The 22,423-nt window shown below is 43.0% G+C and overlaps 1 protein-coding gene across 1 annotated transcript in view; it reads right to left on the reverse strand.

The window, feature by feature from the left end:
- The window catches only part of KIF16B (kinesin family member 16B), a 366,374-nt gene that overhangs the window by 170,893 nt on the left and 173,058 nt on the right, over nt 1–22,423 (reverse strand). The window contains exons 14-15 of the mRNA XM_088477200.1: nt 17,492–17,543; nt 15,938–16,075 (exon numbers count right to left, since the gene is read on the reverse strand). Coding sequence (XP_088333326.1) covers nt 15,938–16,075; nt 17,492–17,543 — 190 coding nt within the window. The remainder of the gene's footprint in view (nt 1–15,937; nt 16,076–17,491; nt 17,544–22,423) is intronic.

Genomic DNA, 22,423 nt, shown 5'->3' on the forward strand with positions numbered 1-22,423 from the left:
CAGAGAGTCTGTATTATTTTATCTTACATTCTCATAATGTCTCATATAATGCCAATGTGTAGATTTCGCGAATAACAATCTGTCCATCTGGTTCATAGCAATTGACTTTTTGTACAACCTCATACTGTATTTAATACAAATAGCTATAATAGATGTGAATGCAACAGTCCCAGTCCCTGGTCAGTGTAAGCACTACTTGTGGAATAAGGGTTACAGCTCTCGTTCAATGTCCACTAATACTGGGTTGTGTTACCACCTACCCAGTGGCGGATTACCAAATAGGCAAAGTAGGCACCGGCCTATGGGCCCAGTGCCTTTTAGGGGCCCGGCAACAACAGATCAAAATAATATTAATTTGATATTGAAAGAAAATTACAATCAAGCTTTCTTAAAATTGTTTCCAAAAGATAGAAAAAATGTATCAATTCAAAGAAACAAAAACTTTACATTAAAGACTCTATAGAGAAAATACTGTTTAAATGTAATGTACCCATTACAGGGCCACAACTAAGGGGGGGGGGCTAAGGGGGCACATGACCCAGGTGCCGGACTTCAATGGGTGCTGTGGAGAGGCTGTGGGAGGATAGGTTGCTGCTCTTGTGGGTTTGGAGCCGCATCCCGAGAGGCACAGAGACACCGTCAGTCTAATGTGGTCACAAGCCACTCAGTGCTCGCCGACCAGCAGCCAATCTTGGGGCACTTCTGGGGGCATTATATAAGGGGCACTAAATAGGGGGACCACTACTGAGGGCACCGTATATGGGGACCACTACTGGGGGCACTGCATAGGTGGGGTGGCCACTACTGGTTGCACTGTATGGGGGGTGGGCGCTACTGGGGCACTGTATAAGAGGGGAGGGGCGCTACTAGGGCACTGTATAAGGGGGGGCGCTACTAGGGGCAATGCATAGTGGGGACTACTACTGGGGGCACTGCATAGGGGGGACTACTACTGGGGGCACTGCATAGGGGGACCACTACTGGGGGCACTGTTAATGGGGCACTGCATAGGGGGGGACCACTACTGGGGGGGTTTACCTGGGGTAACCCATTAGTGTTGTGGCCATGGGAGTTGGTTGCCTGGGACGTAGGTGCTCAGTAATGCTGCCTCGGGGGAAGGGGGGGGGTCTGGCTCCTACACTTTCACCCTGGCTCCTAGATTTTAGAAACATTTGTCAAGCCCTGACTTCAAGTGCATGAACCATAGACATCAGATTTACATTACAGTTTGTCCCTTAAAATCTCATCTATTGTCAGCTTCTAAACATTTTTTGCAACCTACATACGGTTTATTAAAATTGTTGGTTGGTAAAATTAAAAAAGTATTAGGAGATATCTTGCGAGGGGAGGCCCCGAGATTTCGACTACCATGGGGCCTCCACAGGGTTTAACCCGGCACTGCTCCTCCCTCTCATTTTGCAGTATAACTGGCCATATACTTAAAATAAGTAACGTTAAAGTGCCTGTAACCAGGGGTGTATCTAGGGTTCCAAGCGCCCCTGGCAATGTAATGGACTGGCGCACCCCTCCCCCCCATGCAGTGACCTCAGTAGTAATCCCCACTATGCTGCAGTGCCCCCAGTAGTAGTCCCCCCTATACAGTGCCCCCAGTAGTAGTCCACCTTAAACAATGACCCAGCAGCTCTCCCCTTTATACAGTGCCCCCAGTAGTAGCTCCCCCTATACAGTGCACCAGTAGTAGTCCACAATAAGTTGCATTTCCCTCAGTAGTAACCCCCCTATGTTGCATTTCCCCCAGTAGTAGTCCCCCCTATACAGTGCCCCCAGTAGTAGTTCCCCCTATGCTGCATTGCCCACAGTAGTAGTCCCCCCTATGTTGCATTGCCCCCAGTAGTAGTCCCCCATACAGTGCCCCCAGTAGTGACCCCCCCTAAAGTGCCCCAGTAGTGGCCCCACCACAAAGTGCCCCCAGTAGTGGCCACCCCCTATACAGTGCCCCCCCCCCTGCTGTGCCAGGCTGACACACACACAAGAAAAAAAAATACAACTTTACACGTTTCCCGCTCCTGATGCGCGACCCCCGCTGTCCGCTCTGAGTCCTAGCTCTTCTCTTGCACCATGTGAGAGAAGTCATGAAGTCTCTCCCATCACATGCTGCGAGGGGAGCCGGGAGAAGGAGCTCATTAGTGAGCTCCAGCCGGCTCCCTCCATGGACGACGCAGCAGCAAATGAGAGTCTGTCTGACTCTCATTGGCTGGCTGCTATAGCACACACACAGCCACCAGTGGCGGATGTGTGTTTGTAAACTGTGTAGGGTAGACCGCTCTCACTGCGGTCTGTCCTACACTTGTGGGGCCGGGGGACTAACAGTGGTAGTCCACCCCTTGGCTGCTGGTGGCACTGCCGGATGGCGCCCCCCTTTGGTCAGCGCCCCTGGCGAGTGCCATCCTGGCCAATGGGTAGATACGCCCCTGCCTGTAACAAAGTGTGTTTCTAGATTGTACATGCATATTCTGTGGAATAAATGCTTCCATTTAGACTACATTTACAGTGGTGCTTGAAAGTTTATGAAGAATCCTTCAGAATTTTCTATATTTTTGCCGAAATTTGGTCTAAAACTACCTCAGATTTTCACATAAGTCCTAAAAGTAGATAAAGAAAACCAAAGCAAACAAATGAGACAAAAACATTAGACATGCTCATTTTGTTTTTGAGGAAAATTATCCAATATCACATATATGTGCAGATATTTTGAAGGTGAAACTAGAGTCAGGTATTTTCAATCTATGGGATGGCAATCGGGTATGAGTGGACACATGTCTTTTTAAAAGAACAGTGATCTATCAAAGTCTGATGTTCACAACACGTTTGTGGAAGTGTATCATGCCACGTGCAAAGGAGATTTCTGAGGACCTCAGAAGAAGAGTTGTTGATGCTCATCAGGCTGGAAAAGGTTACAAAACCATCTCTAAAAATACTGTGTACAAATGAAGAAAATACCCTCCCCATGAGTAGTTGACCAACAAAGAGCAAGAGCAAAGCATCTAATAGTTTGCATGGTCACAAAGGAACCCAAGTTCACCTCTAAGAAACTGAAGACCTTTCTCACATTAACATCAGAGCAGGACACTAAACAACAATGGTGTGCATGGCAGGTTAGCAAGGAGAAAGCCGTTGCTCTCTCTCTCTGCAGTTTGCTAAAGATCACGACGTACTGTACGAAGGTAAGCCAGGCACCGGGCGCGGACAGTCGCAGGGGGAAGGAGGGTTAGGTTTTAGGGCTCCCAGGAGGACTTAGGGTTAGGCACCCCACCGGGAGAGTTAGGTTTAGGCTAGGGGAAGAGGGGGGTTAGGTTTAGGCACTTAGGGGGGGTAGGGTTAGGCACTGGGGGGGAGGTTAGAGTTAGGGACCTCTAAGGGAGGGTAGGATTAGGGTTACTTACCTTAATCCGCTGTCGGGATCTTCACCCCTGCCGGGCCTTCCACTCTCGGGATTTGAACCATGCGGCCGGCGGTATAACATACGGATTCCATCCAAGGCGGCACCCCATCTAGCCTATGATGGTCATCCTGTTAGTCAATAGAGACGCACTCGTTATAACTGATGGGTCAGCGTCTTCACACTGCCATTAACCTTTTAGGCGCTGACCTGAGACACAAGCAAAATTTTCAGGCCCCCCTATCATCCAGGCCCTGGGCTCTGCCTGCTCATGAGGACGATTTATCTTAAAAATTTAATTTAAATAGTCAGCAACGGATGGCTCTAGACCACAGGTTCTCAAACTCGGTCCTCAGGACCCCAAATAGTGCATGTTTTCCAGGACTCTTCACAGGATCACAAGTGAAATAATTAGGTCCACCTGTGGATCGTTTAAAATGTGTCAATCAGTAATGAATACACCTGTGCACCTGCTGGGTGACCTGGAAAACATGAACTGTGTGGGGTTCTGAGGACCGAGTTTGAGAGCCACTGCTCTAGACTCTAGGACTCACTGGACCCTAGGCGCTCACCTAGACTGCTTAATGGGTAATCCGGCTGTGCTAACAGTGTCCATGTAAAAACGCTCCAGTGTAGTATGCAGTGTCCACTGGGCAGGTGCGTACAAATGGATCAGTGTTGTTTTCATTACCGCATTATTGTTTTGCCCACTTGAGTTGAGGCAAAATTCCCTGTACAGCCTATTTTTCCCCCTCTGGACAGGATATAAGAAGCATCATAGCATCATCCCAATGGATTTTGACAAGTCTTTTTAACCAATACTAGAGATAAATTAATGCAACATTAGCATTCATGTAAACACTGTAGAGGGGGCAAATTTATAATGAGCATACAGGTTTAGAGTTGGGAAGAATGGGGGGGGGGGCCTTGGGGTGATAAGCTGCTCAGCAATATTTACACAGTTCTAAAAAAACACAAAAAAACCTTGGCCCTGATTCAGAGCCGGACGCTCTGACCAGAGCGCTCGCTCTGAATCAGGGCCCACCTCCATAATTATGGAGCGTCCTCCTGGACGCTCGTATAGCTGTGGGTCACCACCCACAGCATATACGAGCATGCAGGATGATGGTCGCGATGGTCTTGACCATCGCCACTGCAAGCCGAAGCCTGCGGTTGAGTTTCTCAACCGCAAGGCCCGGAGTGATTTTGGCTCTATCAGAGCCAAAATCACTCCCACTGACATCACTAGTGATGTCAGTGGGGCCGGCTTCTGACGGTAGGCGTTCCCTTGGGAACGCCCCCGTCTGGGAGGCACGCCCCCGGCACGCCCACCAAAGGGGGCGTGCTGTCAGTCAACATCGACAGCACTCCCCCTTTGATCAGACACAACGAGCGAAGGAAAGACCTTCGCTCGTCGCGTCTCGCACATGCGCACGACGGAGCTCCCTCCGTCTTGCGTATGCGCAGTGCAGACCATCGACCCACTTGTGAGCGGACAGCCGCTCGCGAGTGGGTCTGAATCAGGCCCCTTATTTTACAGTCTGGTCAAATATGAGCTGTATTTTAAGAGTCTCTTTTTAAGGCAAGATGGGGTTTCCTGGATGTGACCGTCCCCCAAACACCAATGTCACACAGCTTCAGAACTAATGCCGAGAACTGTATATGGGACATCTCCATTGAAAAGAATAGATTACAGCTGCCGGTAATATGTCCTTTATAAAACACAAATTCCATGCCATGTCTGTAAAAATAATGCTATAAGGCAGAGGTTCCTAAACTCCGCCATTACAGTCCAGGTTTTCAAGATATCCCTGCTTGAGCACAGGTAAGAGTACCTCAGTCAATTTAATTTATCCATCTGTACTCAAGTATGGAGATTGTTAAAACCTGGACTGTAATGGCGAAGTTTGGGAACCTCTGCTATAAAGTAAGATGTACCTTTTTAAAAATTAAACAAGCATATTGATAAACACGTCCCACACTGCAGAAATTACCTTCACCCTTTAAAATACATTAAAAGAATCTTTCGACAAGAACAGACAAACAAGAATGTAATATAATAAAATGCCATTTAAGCCAATTGCGGTTTTAGAGCTAATTACATTACAGTAATTGCTTGCTCAAATGAAACAAAAGTATGGTTTAAATTTTAAGCACGCCGATGTCGTCCAACAAATTATTTAGGGGAGAAAAAAAATCATTCGGCCTCCACGAGAACTCATCTAAACTTGTTGATCATCCAAGTCGCTGATTTTTCACGACTCCAATCTTTTATCAGCTATCAGCCAATTACACATTGCTAAGCCCGGGGATGTCCACTTAAGCTATCAGCAGCTTGAAAATGTTCCAACAAAGTCGTTATATAAGTTCAGCTCGGTGTCATATTAAAAAGACTTGTAAGATAGAAAGAAAATGCCAAAGGGTCAGTACCAGAATTACAAATGAATGTAACACTGCTATTGGACTAAAACAATTATATAAGTCCCTTAAGGGAAAAAATAACCTGATTATTAACCTTGAATTAAAGTTACGGGAACTATTTATGAGCGGGGTCTCATTTCTTGCAGAGACATTTGTTAGATGGATTGCTTTACATGACACAGAGCTTAATCAGCGAGAGAATTGCCACCGTTTTATATTTTCACATAACTTTGATCAGTTCAGCAATCTGAGAAATGTGTGTTACTAATAACAAAACAGATGGTAAATTGATGTTTTAGGTGGAAGGTTGAGCATAATGGTTATGTATGTACTATAGCTCATTTAATTCACAATGGTACTTTCTCCTTGCTTGCTGAAGTCAGCCTTGCAAAAGAATAAACTGTGACACTTTAAAAAAAATATTCAGATGAACATCTCCCCCCCACTGCCTGCCGCCTAAATGTTTTGTAACCAATGACCTACAGACATGTAGCCACAAACTAAAGTCTTGGTGCACAAGGTCAAGACTTTAAGCCTCGATAACCTCTGTACTTTTCTTTTTAACATTCACAAACAATCACAGAGTTTCTTCCCACAATTACTAGGTGGGCTCTGTTATATAATCTAACAAGGAGGGGAACGACATAAGTCATGTGAGGAAAGAGAGGCATGTGTTTTAGAATAGATTTTAGGCATTTGCACCAAAATTATACTGGGGGACACTTTATCCCGATCATTCTGCATAATAGATCCAGTACCTGTACTTTGAACTTTTAAATGCTAGAACCTGAGCATCCACAAATAACTTCATTGAAAATCATGTGCTGGGTCTGGATTAATGCCATGAATGGGCCATTTAACTAGAACAGAGACCTGCACTTCTTGTGCTCCACATCACAGAAATAAATATCAAGATGAATGTACTTTTCAGTGGCTCAGACCTTCTTGTTTCTTACATTACGATTGATGCTGTAACTGAATTAAGAGCAAGTTATATATTTGGTTTTACTATACTATTTCAGTGGGGATGGGTACGGGATGCAACATCCCGCACGCCCCTGACTATATTTTGTCTCTGATCACCACTAACCCATATTTGTCTCTCTCCCCCGTATCATTGCATAGTTGTTTATAGCATGGCTGCATCAGACACAGATAGCAGCTGCACAGAAGTTAACACTAAATGGAGTTTGAAGAGACAACACTGTCAAGGTTGCTCAGCACTTTCTGTTACCCAGAGCAAGTGCACTAAGCAAGATGAATCTATCGAAGGTCAAGGATTGCTGTGTCTAAAAACTGAAGCTGTCCTTCCTGACTTCCACTTCTCTCCACTACAATCCATCCTAAATGCATAATTCTCTGCATACACTCTATCTGCCTCCTCTATCTCTGCTAGGCCCAACACTGCCTCCCCATCCCCTACACAGTCCAATTCAAACTCACCTATAAAGCCCTCATCCAATCCTCTTATCTCTAACTTCATCTCCCTCCACACTACCACCCGCACACATCACACAGACCATGCCTGCCTCCTCTCTTTCCAACTGATCACCTCTTCCCATTCATGCCTTCCGGATTTTACTCCTGATGCTCCCTACCACAGGAACTCATATCCTCTCCCTTTCGGACTCTCCATCTCCCAAAAAAGCTTCAAACGGGTTCACAAAACCCATTTCTTTATTAAGGCCTCCAGCACTCATCCTAACCACCCCCTTTTGTTCTCAAATACTAACACACCCTTCTGTCACCCATGTCTGCCTGCCCCTCACCCACAGATTGTAAGCTTCCACGAGCAGTAATTTCCACATTTGTGTACTCTTCTTTTTGTTACCTATGCCATCATCTTCTCCCCCTTGCAAACAGTGGCTCTGTATATGTCTGCCTAGCCAATCGACTGTGGTATAGGTTCAGTAGTTATGGTGACTGAATTTGCATAGATGTGCAGCTACTGATTGCCATATTTGTATTGTTTTTCTTTATGTTGCTATGTTCTGTGACAAGGGGCATGCTAATCAGCATAATTACATTTTTGTTGCATATTCAACTTCATTCGCTATAATTATCGCTGCTATTGAATCCCCAGTGGTAAACACCATTTTTATTGGTATTCTTGCAGATTTTATGCATTTCCTGTCTATGTAAATTCTTATTGTACAAGAGACTCTCTCTCTACAATACACTGAGTGAAAATCAGATAATTCCAGAGCTGTGGATTTTCTTTTAGAACTTTTATCTGAGACATTACTAAGTGTTTTTCCCACAAGCAGCAGGACCAGATTATATTATGATATGAGCTCCTTGGTCTACATTTGTCACAGAGGTTCTGTGAATGGTATTATCCACATGTTATTTTGTACTGTAATCTTTGTGCACTTTACAGATGTGTCCTCATACATCTAGCCGCAATACGCCATGTGGCACGAGACATCTGGTATGAGTGAGCCATCAGGTCCCATGAGAGACTGCTTACCCCGAGCGTCTTTTTCCCCTGAAAATGTGCCTTAGTTGCAATGTGATGCTAGTAGGACGCACGAGGAGGCTGCACTTATTAGTTTGATATGCGAAACTTGTATATATGTGTAAATAAAGCACAATGGAACTTGTGCTGGAAAAAAGCTGCGACCGCTGCATCATAGCACTTCGTACAGAGATTCAGACTATTCCATTTGCCCCTGATAATTTTTTGGGTGGAGAAAACGGTACTTGCCGCATTTTAATTTTACCTTCGGGCAATTTATTTAAAGCCCATTTTATTCCCCTGTAAAATGAACTGTTTTCGGATGAATACACACAGGATCCGTGATAAGTCAAAGCGCAGCGGAATATGCTACGCTATACAAGAAACGGTTAATAATTAAATAAATAAAAAATAATAAGTTCACGTCTCCGGCTTCCCGATAACAGGGTCATTATCAGAGGTTGCTGAGCTCCAGGAAGAAAAACCCAGATAAGGGCTACTGTGACCACACTTCGGGGACCCACTGAATAGCCCCCAGGGGATCAATTAGACGTTGTACATTACCGCAGCTAATTAAATTCACCCCTCTGTCACACACAGATACAAAAGTGTTGAATAATAAATAATTCAGTGTAGTCTCCTGGTGCGTCCTAGTCACATCGCATTGCGACCAAGATGCAAAGAAAAGATGGTCATCACAAGCCGGGTTGCACAGGACCTGGCACGCCGAGAGGGGATATTTGGCATGACTGCAGCAACAATGTATGAGGACACATCTGTAGGTCATGTTTGCATTGTATTGGTATATGCACCTTGTGCTGAGCTACAGAATAGGGACCTATAAATAACAGGTGATGATACAAATACCAAGCGGTAAGTATGAAATGGTGGACCAAATATATTTATTGGTAACCATTCGTTTGAAAGTGAAGTTATCCTTTAAAACTCATGGCTGTGCTGCATGCCTACACACATACCGGGCACATGGCATCTAACGACACATTGTATCAATGCCGGGGAATGGAATCCCCCACATAAAGTGTCTGTGTAGCTGGGCTGATTTACTGAGCCGCAAAGCTAAGACTATATGCATGATTACACCTGTACAGAGACCACAACTAGTGGCCTCCATGTGACATGCATGCTTACTACAGTTTTACTGTCAATTAATGTCAAAATAATCGGTTTCTTAACCTGTGCTTTCCAATAAACAACCCAATTCCAATTTCCAGAGCAACTTTTCATGATTAATACTATGTTTAGTTATTAATCCTGGCCATAGCATTTGTATCAGCAACATAAACTTTCAGTACAAATGTATTTTGTTTTTCTATAATATTCCTGGTTCAGACCTACACCTTGCAGGGGGACTGATTCAGCCTTGTGAATAGAGTACAATATTGCAAGTAAATGTGTACCTGGACAAACCATATTGCAATGCAAGGGGCGTAAATACATAAAAAAAAATTTAGCATGCAGGGTAAATACTGGCTGCTTTTGCATGTAGCCCACAAGTACTTATTTACACTGCGATTCAGATTTCAGTTTGGACACACGCCTCCCAAATCTAATCTCTCTGCACACTTTATATCTACCCCACCTGCAGTGCAGCATGGTATTACCAAGATGATCAGTTACTTGCTCTATCTTCATCTATTCCCAAAGCTGAATCAGGCCCAAAGTTCCTTAGAGGGAAACTCTCCGGCAGACGATGCACGTCATCTTAAAACATTTTATTTGATTTGCTACATTATATTTATGGTTTGCTTCTGGAAAAAAGAAAAAACGATAATCATGAGGAAATTATATAAGAAAAGGGAACTGGGATACATTCCTGCAAGAGTATGATGCAAAGCAATTCATATGGTGTGAGATGTACTATTATTATTATTTTTCAAAACATCAACATATTGACAGTACTGTACATTGATGGGATCAGAATAGAAACAGACAAAATAGAAACCTGCCCAGATGAGCTTACAATCAAAGAGGTGTTGGGAACAATGGATACAAAAGGTAGCAGAATAACAATTATAGCCTGGGATGTGTGTGTATTGTGGCTACTGAAAAGCTAGGTACACACCGGAATCGGTATGATTTACCACCGGACCCATTTCCGGCGGATGGAGTCCCAACTGCGGCAACCTGGCGGAGGAGGAAATCCCGATCGTCCAAGGTAAGTATTCTCTAACCTAATTCTACCCCCTAACCCTCCCTTAGGGGTGCCTAACCCTAACCTTCCCCCCCCAGTGCCTAACCCTAATCACATAGGCAAAAGCAGGGGGAGGTTTCTGTCTGCCTGGAAACCCCCCTCCCCAGCACACACCATGACCACAATAGAAATAGTAATATAATACAATGTTACTAGTGCTGCATGTTCTTCTCAGTATCACAAATGAAATGATTAGCACCACCTGTGGAATTTTTCAAATGTGTCAGTTAGTAATAAATAACCTGTGCACCAACTAGGACATTTGGAATACATGTGGAATACATGACTGTTAGGGGTGCACTGCTATAGACCATCAATAGGGTTAATTATTAATACTGTATAATAATAATACACTATCCAGTACATAAGGAGACCAATATGTACATAAATATGTCCAGGGCAGTGCTAGGTTCTTCTGCCGCTCCCCCAGACTCCCGGACTTGCTCCAAAGCTCTGGAGAAAAACATTCAGCTCAGACAGAATGGACCTACTGCCACATCTAATGGCTTACTGTGATCGCTGGTCATGTATATGCTGGAATTATGCAACACATTGGGGTAGATGTATTATAGCGGCACTTAACGTGCCGCTATAACGCTTCCCGCTTCGCCTCTTTACCGAGGCGAAGCAGGAAGCACTACCGATGAGATGTATAAACATCTCATCGGCCGGAGAGGGGGAGCGTTAACTCCCCCCTCCGGCGCTACCCGCTAGAGACAGCAGCGCATCAGCCTAGTGCTGATGCGCTGTGTCTCTGTCCCGGCCGGCTCCACTGAGCATGCGCGGGATCTCGCAAGTATCGCGAGATCCCCGCGTGGAGCCCTGGAGCCGGCAGCCGCCGCAGCTGGGACAGCGCTGTCCCTGCTGTGGGGATAGGCTAGCGCCAGGCTGTAGCTGTCGATAACGACAGCTACAGCCGGCCGAACGGTCATGCGTTATGACCGTTCATACATGGCCCTGCCGTCGGCGCTGCTATCTTGTAGATAGCAGCGCCGATAATGACAGGGGCGCATAGCGCCCCTGTCATTTACCGCCCAGACCCCCGATCATACATCGGGGAGAAGCAGTATCAGCGCACATAATGTGCGCTGATACCGTTTCTGGGCTTTGTACATCTCACCCAATATACTTTGTATGTAACATATTAAAGCTGGATAAGTGCTAATTCTTCATGGACTGTCCAAACTCGCTCTAAAATTAAGCATTTGGAAACCCCCCTCTAGAAATCCTGCATTTGCCACTGAATCCCCCCTCTAAGTGCCTAAACCTAACCCCTCTTCCATGCCGCCTAAACCTAAGTCCCCCGGGGAGGTGCCTAACCCTAACCTACCCCCGGGGGTGCCTAACCCTAACCCCCCTTTCCCCTAGCCTAAACCTAACCTCCCAGGGGGAGCCTAACCCTAAGTCCCCCCCGGGAACCCTAAACCTAACCCTCCACCCCCAAAACCCCCCCAGCGACTATCCTCACTCGGCGTACGGCGTCCCTTCGATCAGGATGCCGGGCGCCGGTCTCCCGGCGTCGGTAAAATGATAGGCTTCTAGATTTAGACGCCCTGTCATTTAACCCTCGCCGGCATTAAGCAGTCGGGAAGCCGGCTGTCGGGATTAGGTCCGCCAGCTTCCCGACTGCATACCGTACACACCATATGACGGTACAACCCAGCAATGCAACTATGCGATATAAAGATACAATGTGCGCGCCGTACATGCTGCAGGATCCATCGTACGCCGATGCAATGTGTCGTTACATGCTGCGTGTAACAGCACCGTGTCGTTCATTGTATTGTTCCATCTGCCGTGCAGAATATTTATTTATTAACAGTTTCTTATAAAGCGCAGCACATTCCGTTGCGCTTTACAGATGGGCCGAAGACGTACATGACGGTTCGGCCGTACACACTCTACGATGTCTACAATATATTGTTCCGATCTGCATTGGAACGATATATCGTACAATACATGGCATAGTGAGTACTCAAGTTTAATAGACCAAAATACATCCTGCCAATAACAAAATATTTTGTACCCAAATGCAAAGCATTTGTACCCATGCAGGAAGCATAATTGTCAACATTTAAAAATAATTACAGTACCAGGGATATTTTTCTGTAAAACAGGTTCATCTAAGCAAGGTAAGGTGGACAAGGCTACACTACAAAACATCATAAAGTCACATCTGCTATTCTAGGAATTACATTTCACTAAATTTTAGTTGACAAAATCCAGATGCTAAGAATAGATCGTAAGAACCGCGTCCAAGTTTAGAAGAATAGGAATTGGACTGTGCATATAATCAGTATTTAAACATAGAAATGTTTTCGGGGGTCAACTAATAATTAAAACCAGAGATTTCCATTGGGAATTACAGACTAGAATTACATATATTGCTTTATATAAGAGAAAATATACTGAAGGCTGAGTCATTCTCTAATTAGGAGATTTAGCAAAGTCACTACAGATATCAGCATGTACTTCCATGCTGTTGCCAGAGTTCCAACACAATACAAATGTAGTTTCCCAGCAGTAAACATATATTCACTGTATTGTTTGCCTATACAGTATACATTCCATCAGCAGATTATGCAGCTACCTCAAATGACAACCAACAAGCTTACAACTTGCTGCACTATTAATAATGGATGCTATGGAGACATGTGTGGTGTAAAACTTTGTACAGACTGTTGCCTTCAAACACAATGTGTCACTAACAACCAAACTAATTTACTAGTGGTGGAGAGCAGGACTGTGGAAACTGCAGTATTGGGACCAGACTATAAAACTTTAGAATAAGGCAGCTACTGTATAAGCAACTGTGAGAGTGCAAAACAGTTTGGGAAAAGTTCTTTAAAATATTTATAAATCCCAAAACTATTTTCTGCCATCACAGCACATGGTCATACGCTGGTATATGCGCTATAATACCAAAGTACAAAGTCATGACTTATTACGGTGTGTAAAAACGGAACTGAAGTGTACTGAGTACGCCATACTGGTTTACTGAGCTGACCACATGCTTAGTGCATAGATTACAGTACAGATGTGTCCTGCTAGATCTTTGCTGCTTACGCAGCGATTCGCATCACACATTGCGCAAGGTGTGTGCCCGCGAGCGGATACGCGCACAGCGTTCGCACCCGCGCCTCCACAGGAATGCATGGTGTGATCACAGTGGCGCGATGTGTAAGCACGTTTGTAGCGTGATCGGTAAAGATGTAGCAGGACACATCAGTATCTTGGTTCCATGTGACAGAGCATGAACAGCACACATACAGATGTGTTCTCATACACCTATACTTTCTGAGCTACATGGAGACTGATATGGTTTGCATAACCCGTCACAGGTAGTGATTCCTGGAATTTCGTACTTTTTCCTGAATTCAGCATTTTACTCTCATCATAGCATCATTCAAAGTCGCTTATAGTAACTTTATAAAATTAATATTAGAATTAATATTTTTGTTGCATTGGAGTTGGTATAAAGATTAACCACAATGATACGTGGCATGATAAATTGTGCAGACCTCCATCTTTTGCCTTTTTCCCCAGTTTAGAGGTTGAGGAGCACACAGCTGCTGCATGCAATGTCAGGGTACCCATGCATTGTACTTATGTCACATGACTGATACAAATGTGATGCATGTGTTGTGAAAAAGTGTGCGGCGGGGATATAGGGGCATCTTAAAGCCCCCAGATATCAGCAATTGATTGCAGCAATTGTGCAATTGACTGTGCATAAAAATCTTTCCCTTTCTCAATCGATTGCAGATTTGCCACAATCGATTGAACAAGGGAAAGATGTTTATACACAATCGATTGCAAATTGCACAATTGCTGATGTATGGGGGCCTTTAGTCTTAAAGCCTGGGACATGCTAATTAGTGCGGATTGAGGATAGGTGTGAGGACTCAGCTGTTAAGGCCCCCATACATCAGCAATTGTTTGCAGTAATTTGCAATCGATTGTGTATAAAAATCTTTCCCTTTTTCAATCGATTGCAGAATTGCCACAATCGATTGTGTATGAAAATCTTTCCCTTTTTCAATCGATTGCAAATTGCACAATTGCTGATGTATTGGGGGTCTTAAGTCTTATGCGCATTCCTCCTCCCTTGTACCTTACTCCAATCCAAAAACACTGGGCCTGATTCAGAGCCGCTCGTAAGCGGCCGCTCGTTCGCTCCGAGCGATGTTTGCCCAACTGCGCATGCGTACGGATCGTTATACGCATGCGCGAACCAGTCAGTGCGGTCGAAATTCATGTGCTCGCAAAATAGCAAATGCCTGATAATTTGAGTGACAGAAAGAGGCGTATGTGGGTGGTAATGGGGGAAGGTGCTTGAAAACGGGGAGTGGAGATCCGAACGCAGGCGTGCTTAAGGGTCAAAACAGGCGTTTTATGGGTGTGCATAATGAAAACAGCAGCGTCATTGACCACGTCACTGGGTTATTTTATAGTCAGAACTGCTCGCAAAATTGTGGTAGGAAAAACCAACCCCAAGAATAGCGAGCAGTTCATACCCTGGTCGATGTACTCGATTAATCTAATAAATAGCGGACATGACGTAGGATGCGAGCGGCCAGGGGGCGTATTTTTTCAAAAAACGACCGCAAGTTTTATTCGCTCGTTCAGACCTAGAGGCGTGAACAGACCGCAAAGAGCGAACGGTTGATTTGAATAGCCACCCCTATTTTCTGGATGAGCGAGCGCTAATTGCGTCCGGCTCTGAATCAGGCCCACTATACTAATTGTCAGGGTATAGTTGTAATTGTTACACTCAACTGTGATGTTACTTAAAATGGGTTGTAGTATGTTAAGTCAACAGTTCTGATGTCGACATGCTTAGAATGTCAACATTCTTCATGGCTACACAGATGACATGACTACATGACAGAATGTTGACCTAATGTTCATGGTGGCCCAGCAGTCACATACCTGGTCACGGCGGCAGCCTCCAGAGTCATCTTTCAGGTACCAGTGGCCATGTGACGAGCGCTTCCAGCAGAGACGTCTGGCGGAAAGGCGTTCTGGTGAGTATGATACCCCTATCCTCAACCCTAATCCTGCCCCTAGTGTCTAACCCCAACCCTCCCAACACTAATTGTTGACATTCTGAGAATGATGACTTTTCGCGTGACATTTTAGATATCGACATTGTGAACATGGTGCCTGTCAATATGTTGAACCATGTCGACATTCTTTCGACACTACGGTGTCAACATTATCAATGAACGGGACATTATAAATGTCGATATGGTAACTGTCGACAATGTGACCGGATCCCCTTTGAATTTCTTGTACACACAAAATAATATATATGTATTAATACATTGTTTAAATGTTTATGTGAGAAGAAAAGTAGAAGCGCGTTATACAGATTTATTTAAAAAAAAACCCGCAGATTTTCATTTACAAAGAATACTTTAACAAAATACCGTAGAGTTATTACCTTGGTTGAGTTGAGTTGACTCAATAATCTGTATTCCGTTTACTGAACACTGTGCTTCATTTAATGGTATTAGGGTCACTGTGCCATTGAGGCTTTCAAAGATGCAATGTTCACTTTCTAAATCAAGGCCATGTAGAACTACAAATCAATTAAAGGGAGCAATCAGAATATAATTAATAGGATCGTTTAATTAAAATAAAAGCCACAGTTCGAGAATTGAAGGAATGCACAATGGTGAATAATATAACACATTAATTACATATTTACATTAAAACAGAATATAACCTTGCCCCCCTACTCAAATATACTAACCATCTACAGAGAACCCTTGATGAATAATATGGTAAATATGTGTAGAAGGGATAAGAAGAGGGGAAGGATAACAAGGAGTGGGGAGCGGATGATGTGACCTACAGGTGTTCCAAGCCACGAAAGGAGATTATATTGTTACAGTCATGAGATCTTCCTAAGGTTAGGTATCTACTAGATTTATTTTCATTTTTGTTTAAATCATTTGGGCTTTTCAGGACTTAGCCCTGGGACACATTTAGTTTCATCAATTCCCTATAGTCACATATAGTATTATAGTCAATATCCCATTAGCACCAGGTATGTGTGTTTTGCTTTGGAAAATGTATAGGAATAGGTGAATGGTGTGCAGATAAGCATAAAACATATATGTAATCTAAATATAACTGAATAAGTCTGCAAGGCATGTAGTTAGCATCCCAGTGGTTGTGATGCCAGCGTGGTAATCCCGACCATCGGAAGTATTAAGGTCAGATGTTAGGCTACAGAGGGGGGAGGGTGCTAGGGTTAGGTTAGGCTGTGGGGGGGGGGGGGTAGTTGGGGGATAGGCTACTTAACTAGTTGTGTCGGGATTCTGTCTGACGGGATGCTGCCGTCAGTATTGTGATCGCCGGCATCCTGTACCCAACCCATCAGCAATATCTCTGACATGCCCCAACGGCTCCCACAGCCGGCCAGACATGACCGATATGGAGGGTCCAGGTGACCTCTATCAGGCAGGTCCCTAACAGTTTATACACTTTTTATTATAACCTCCTACTTATGTAGGACTTAACAAATAGGCTTCCTTATTATTCTTTAACCATCACTTTAAATCTCACACTAGTATGATGCCATGGGACAATTCTGCTGGGTTGGTCTGGGGGGTCCCATGCCCTATATTTGTTCCATAGGAGTGTTAGAGACCTGCCTGATAGAGGTTACCTGGACGCGGTGGGCAGGCCCATAATTATGGCCATTATTATGCAAAGAACCTCTTTGATGCTATTTAGCAGTTATATTATTAGGCTAAGCATGGTTACACTGTGCACTTGCATTTGTCTATTTATGCTTGCAGCACTACAAGTCTCAGCAGGTAACACCTCACATTGTGCTTAGGGTGTGCAATCTAGGGCCCCTCCCCCTATGTATACCATACTAACATGTAGCTATAAGTCGCTGCATTAATCATAATAACCATAAGTCAGAGTTTAGCTTATGTTTGTATACATTAGCAGATAATAATCTGAATAAGAATTTACTTACCTATGTCTTGCTCTGATGCAGCATCTTCTCTTCCTACGTATGTGCGACCCTCCTGAAATAGAAACACTTTTATGAATTTCTTAAAAAATAATAGTAAAATAAACAAAAAAAAATGGTTAAAACACAGGTTTGGAATATTATGTTGACATTCATTATGTAGACATGGTCAACATGTCGACAGACAACGCATGCAGCACGTCAACACTGACTAAATGCTAACCCTAACATGTCTATTGACAACATTTTAATTGTGCAGAGACGTCAATTTTTTAGAGCAAGATACAAACTGTTACAATAGGAAACAAGAAACAGGACAATATAACTGACATAATTATAATTATTATTATAATTATTCAAAATTACGCTATTCATTTAAAATCACTAATGTGTTTAAAAATAAGGCTTTTCATTTTAAATCAATGTTTGTAAACAACTTAAATATGCCTGCATTTATAATTGCCTCTGCAAAACTAGAATTGCAATATTTCATAACCATAAGATAAATCTACTCATTATGTCATAGCCAATCACTAATTAGCAGTTCAGTAATTCCGCCATATTTTAATGGCAAACAGCTTTGTTAATAATCCCCCCCAAAATCTTCCTGTTCATTAGTACTCATAATATAACGCAACAGTAATTTGAATTGCAGTTCATAATATAATAAATTAAGGGCCTCATTTACTAACGAGTTTTATCACCAAAACCAGTGATAAATGTCACTCTGTATGATAATGATGCTCCAGCCAATCAGCTCCCAACTGTCATCTGTTAGAAAAATGACCGTTGGGAGCTGATTGGCTGGAGCAGCATTTATCATACCCAGTGAAATTTATCACTCGTTTTGGTGATAAAACTCATTAGTAAATGGGGCCCCTAGTCTTAAAAGGATTAAGAGAAAGGGTATTCATCAATAGTTTTGTCATTCATATCTGTATTAATGGTGGCCTTTTGTCATTGGGCCAGACATGTTTAGTAAGGTGTTATACTAACAATAATCTAATACTTTCTATCATTTTAGACTAAACAATTAGTAACTCCTCTCTCTCACACTTCAGGGTTAAAGTTTTACAGGACCCGCGGTGTCCTCTGCAGCCAGAGCAAAGATAACTTCTGTCCTGGGCAGCTCAGACGTGGCCTAGGCCCTATAAATGGGAAGGCAGAGAGACGCAATAGGTCACGCAGCCGCATGTCATCCCGCCCACACCGTGCACTGCCTGGCCAGACTCTGCAGTAGTGACTGGGGCTGCAGCAATGAATGTGTTTTCTTTTTTTCCTGTGGGGGCCAAGGTGTGGTTGGTTGGTTTGTTTTAAATTCAATCTTGGTGATTGAGATTTTTTCAATCCCCAATCCCAGGATTACAAAAATGGATTCCTTGCTCTCTGGTTAGAAAGGGCTCTTTTTGTTCTTTCTACAGTATTTTAACAATGATGGTGTAAATTGAGATAGAGAGAGATATAAGGTATTACATGATAAAAGAACTGATTCGGTATGGTTATGTAATATCTATGCAAATAAAAATATTTTTATCAAATGAAACAGTGTTTCGTTATCAAAATAAATGTAGAGTTTTGAAGATGGAAATAGAGGTATGATGGAAAAAAATTCCAGTGTATGATTATTCATTAAAATGAAAGCATGTGCAGCGGGTGTGAATACTTTTGCTAGATACTGTATGTTAGCAAAGCTTATAAAGGGGTTGGGTTCCCGGTGGTCAGATGCATTCAAACCTACATTTGTTTACTAAAGACAAACTTTTTACCCTATTATCTTAATTATGTCTTTGAACCAACTTTATGACCTGTTTTACAGTTGTAGTTCTCTTTTCAATTAAAATTTAAAAAAAAGTTAGAAAAACTATGTTTGTTTATTTCACATAAAAAAACAAATGATCTCTCTAATATTTTTTAGCACCGAGAACCATTTTGAAAACTACTGTCTAAGAACAAATGCAAATGGAAATATACAACCAGCAATAGAAGGAGTTCTTTACTGTAAAGGTGGTATAGCTGTGAAATTCCTTACTACATGGAGCTGGTAGGAAACATAAAAATGGCCTGCATTCTTTCCTTACTAAAATGACACACACAGATATAATTAATATAGGGAATCGTGCCAAGGGGTATATTTACTAAAGTGAGAGTTTTTAGAAATGGAGATGTTAGCCATAGCAACCAATCAGATTCTACTTAAAATTTACCTAGCACCTTCTAGAAGATAATAGCTATAATCTGATTGGTTGCTATGGGTAACATCTCCACTTCTAAAAACTCTCACTTTAGTAAATAAACCCCCATAACTGAACTCCAAAGAACTTGTGTTTTTTAATCTTACTAAGTAACAAATATTTTAATTACATTTTATGCTTAAGGAGAAAATAAGTACTGTATAAAATACAATGAACATGACATTATGGAACTGAACAAAATCATATTATAATAGGAACTCTGGTACATTGGTACAGATGTGTCCACATATATCTTACTTCCTTGCGTGTTAACAGCCCATTTTTTCGTGGGTCTTTTTACCTTCTAATGCGTCTTACTCGCAAAATGATGCACATAGAACGCACAAGCAACTTCTGCTGATTAAAATGATATGCGGCATGCTATAATCTGTGTGCAACTGCGGGTGTATCTGCATGTGAAATGCTACGTTACAGTGTCACAGCCACTGACACTAATGCAGCATTTGGCATGCAGATACACCCGCACACAGAGTATAGGCATGCCGCATATCATTTTAATCAGCAGAAGCGGATTCTGAGTCCTATTTACATCCCTTTGCGAAAAGACACATTTGAAGGTAAAAAAGGTTGCAGGAAAAGATGTTCTGCTCTACAGAGTCACATGTTGCTCACGCGTTATGTTTAACGCCACTTGTAGCGCACGGAGGTAAGATGTATGTGGACACATCTGTAGCACAAAATAGCTTTGCAGAAAGGAAGAGATCACAGTCTTTTATCCTAAATGGCATGGAAAACCAAACCATAGGTTAGGAAAACCTGCTTTATCCCTCAGTAATAAAAACGTTAACATGTCAGAAATGGAGTTCACTGTAAGAATCTTATGTTAATATATTAATATCAATTAACCTTCAACTGCAAACCTACCCTTCCTCGTGGTGTCAGAAATGGAAAAGAAGGATAAAACCCATTTGGAGTGGTGTTCTATACGGCGACATACTAACCTTTCAGGGAGCCATAGATGCAGAAATGTAATCTTGCATATTCGGCCTGATTTATCATTTGACTCTCATTACTGGCTCTGAAGCAAGCAGCGTGTGCCTATGTAATATGTGATGAGAAGCTATGAAAGGTCAGCTCTGTTAGCTGGGAATTCTAAGAGCATTTCTATCAATTAGGACATTAATCTCTTCTATTTCCTATGAAACTTTTGCAGAAATGAGCAATGCATTTAGTAGATGGCAGACTGACTGTAACGGAAATCTGTCTGTAAAAATAAACTAGTCATATGGAAATACACAACCTTAAGCTATGTACGGGTTTTGCTGGAAAGTGTGCCTTATTCAGCATACATTTGTGAAATAAGGCTTTTTCGCTGGATTCCCCCGCAGCAATACATTGCCATTGCAGGGTAACTATCTTCATATTTCTTCCTACACTAACAAAGAGCTGGGAGAGTTCTGATCATTAAGATCGCACCTCAAGCTAAATGCACTGGCACGTAAAGCCTCAGATAAGGATGCTGCACATTGTTATGTACAATGCTGCTAGATTTCTCATCTATATTAATATGTGCCATTGTCCTTACTCCTTATTTATTGTAAATTAAAGTGAATATAGAAAGAGAGAGAGAGAGAAAGAGATACATATATACACACAGTACTGTCAAAAGTTTTAGGCAGGTGTGGAAAAATTGTTGCAAAGTAAGAATGCTTTAAAAATAGAAGTGTTAAGTTTATTTTTGTCAATTACCACAATGCAAGTTGAATCATCAGAAGAGAAATCTAAATTAAATCAATATTTGGCGTGACCACCCTTTGGGGAGAATTTACGAAGCAGTGGCTACTATAAGGCGCTGCTTCCCGGAGGGTTGCGGGTCTATATGTAAAACGGCACCCGCGGTAGGTGTAGAGCCCGGCGTGCTTAACACTGACAGTGGGTGCAGTTTTAAATACTCACTTGCAACCCGCCGGGAAGCAGCAGTTTACAGAAGCTGCAGAGCAGCAAAAATCATTGGGAAAATGGCGGCGACCATTTTCCAAGTGTCTCGCGCATGATTTCCCGGAGACCAGCGCATGTGCAGTAGATTCTGGCACCAAGCCAGAATCTAGTGCACCAGCCGGCTGCCGCGACATCGCTAGAGAGAGGAGTGGTCCGACACGGAGTCTGCCCCCTTCTCTCAGAAAACTCCCCTGCTACAGCGTAAAGAACAACAAGGAATCCTGGATGTGATGATATGGCCCCCACAGAGCCCTGATCTCAACATGGAGTCTGTCTGGGAGTTCCTTCAAAAGCTGTGTGCAAGTGCACCTAGAAGAATTGAAGAATTGATGCCGTTTTGAAGACAGTACCATTATCTCATTGTCCTGCACACAGCATTTTACATACATACATAGAACTTTATATAGTGAGAATTTATGTTGCAATAACTGATTAACATGCTGTGCGCAGGATAATGAGATAATTCTGCACGCAGGTGATCAACAGCTAAATAGTATATAGTGGATATCGTGGATATGCTGGGCCAGACCTCTGACAAAGTCCCAGCGACGAAACTACTAGGGGTATGGCGCAATTTTGGAAGGAGGCAGACGGAGAGATCATCCTGCTGTGAGCTGTATTGCTGTGGATGTTATATTTCTCATACTGTTACACTTGTGTCCTATATACCGCCATTTTTGGTACAGAGTTTTAGAATTGGTCTAAAGGTTTGCTGATTAAATTTTATCGATTCATGCACTATTGG

The sequence above is a fragment of the Taudactylus pleione genome, unplaced genomic scaffold (genome assembly GCF_031769625.1).
Source record: "Taudactylus pleione unplaced genomic scaffold, aTauple2 ptg000201l, whole genome shotgun sequence".
NCBI lineage: Eukaryota > Metazoa > Chordata > Amphibia > Anura > Myobatrachidae > Taudactylus > Taudactylus pleione.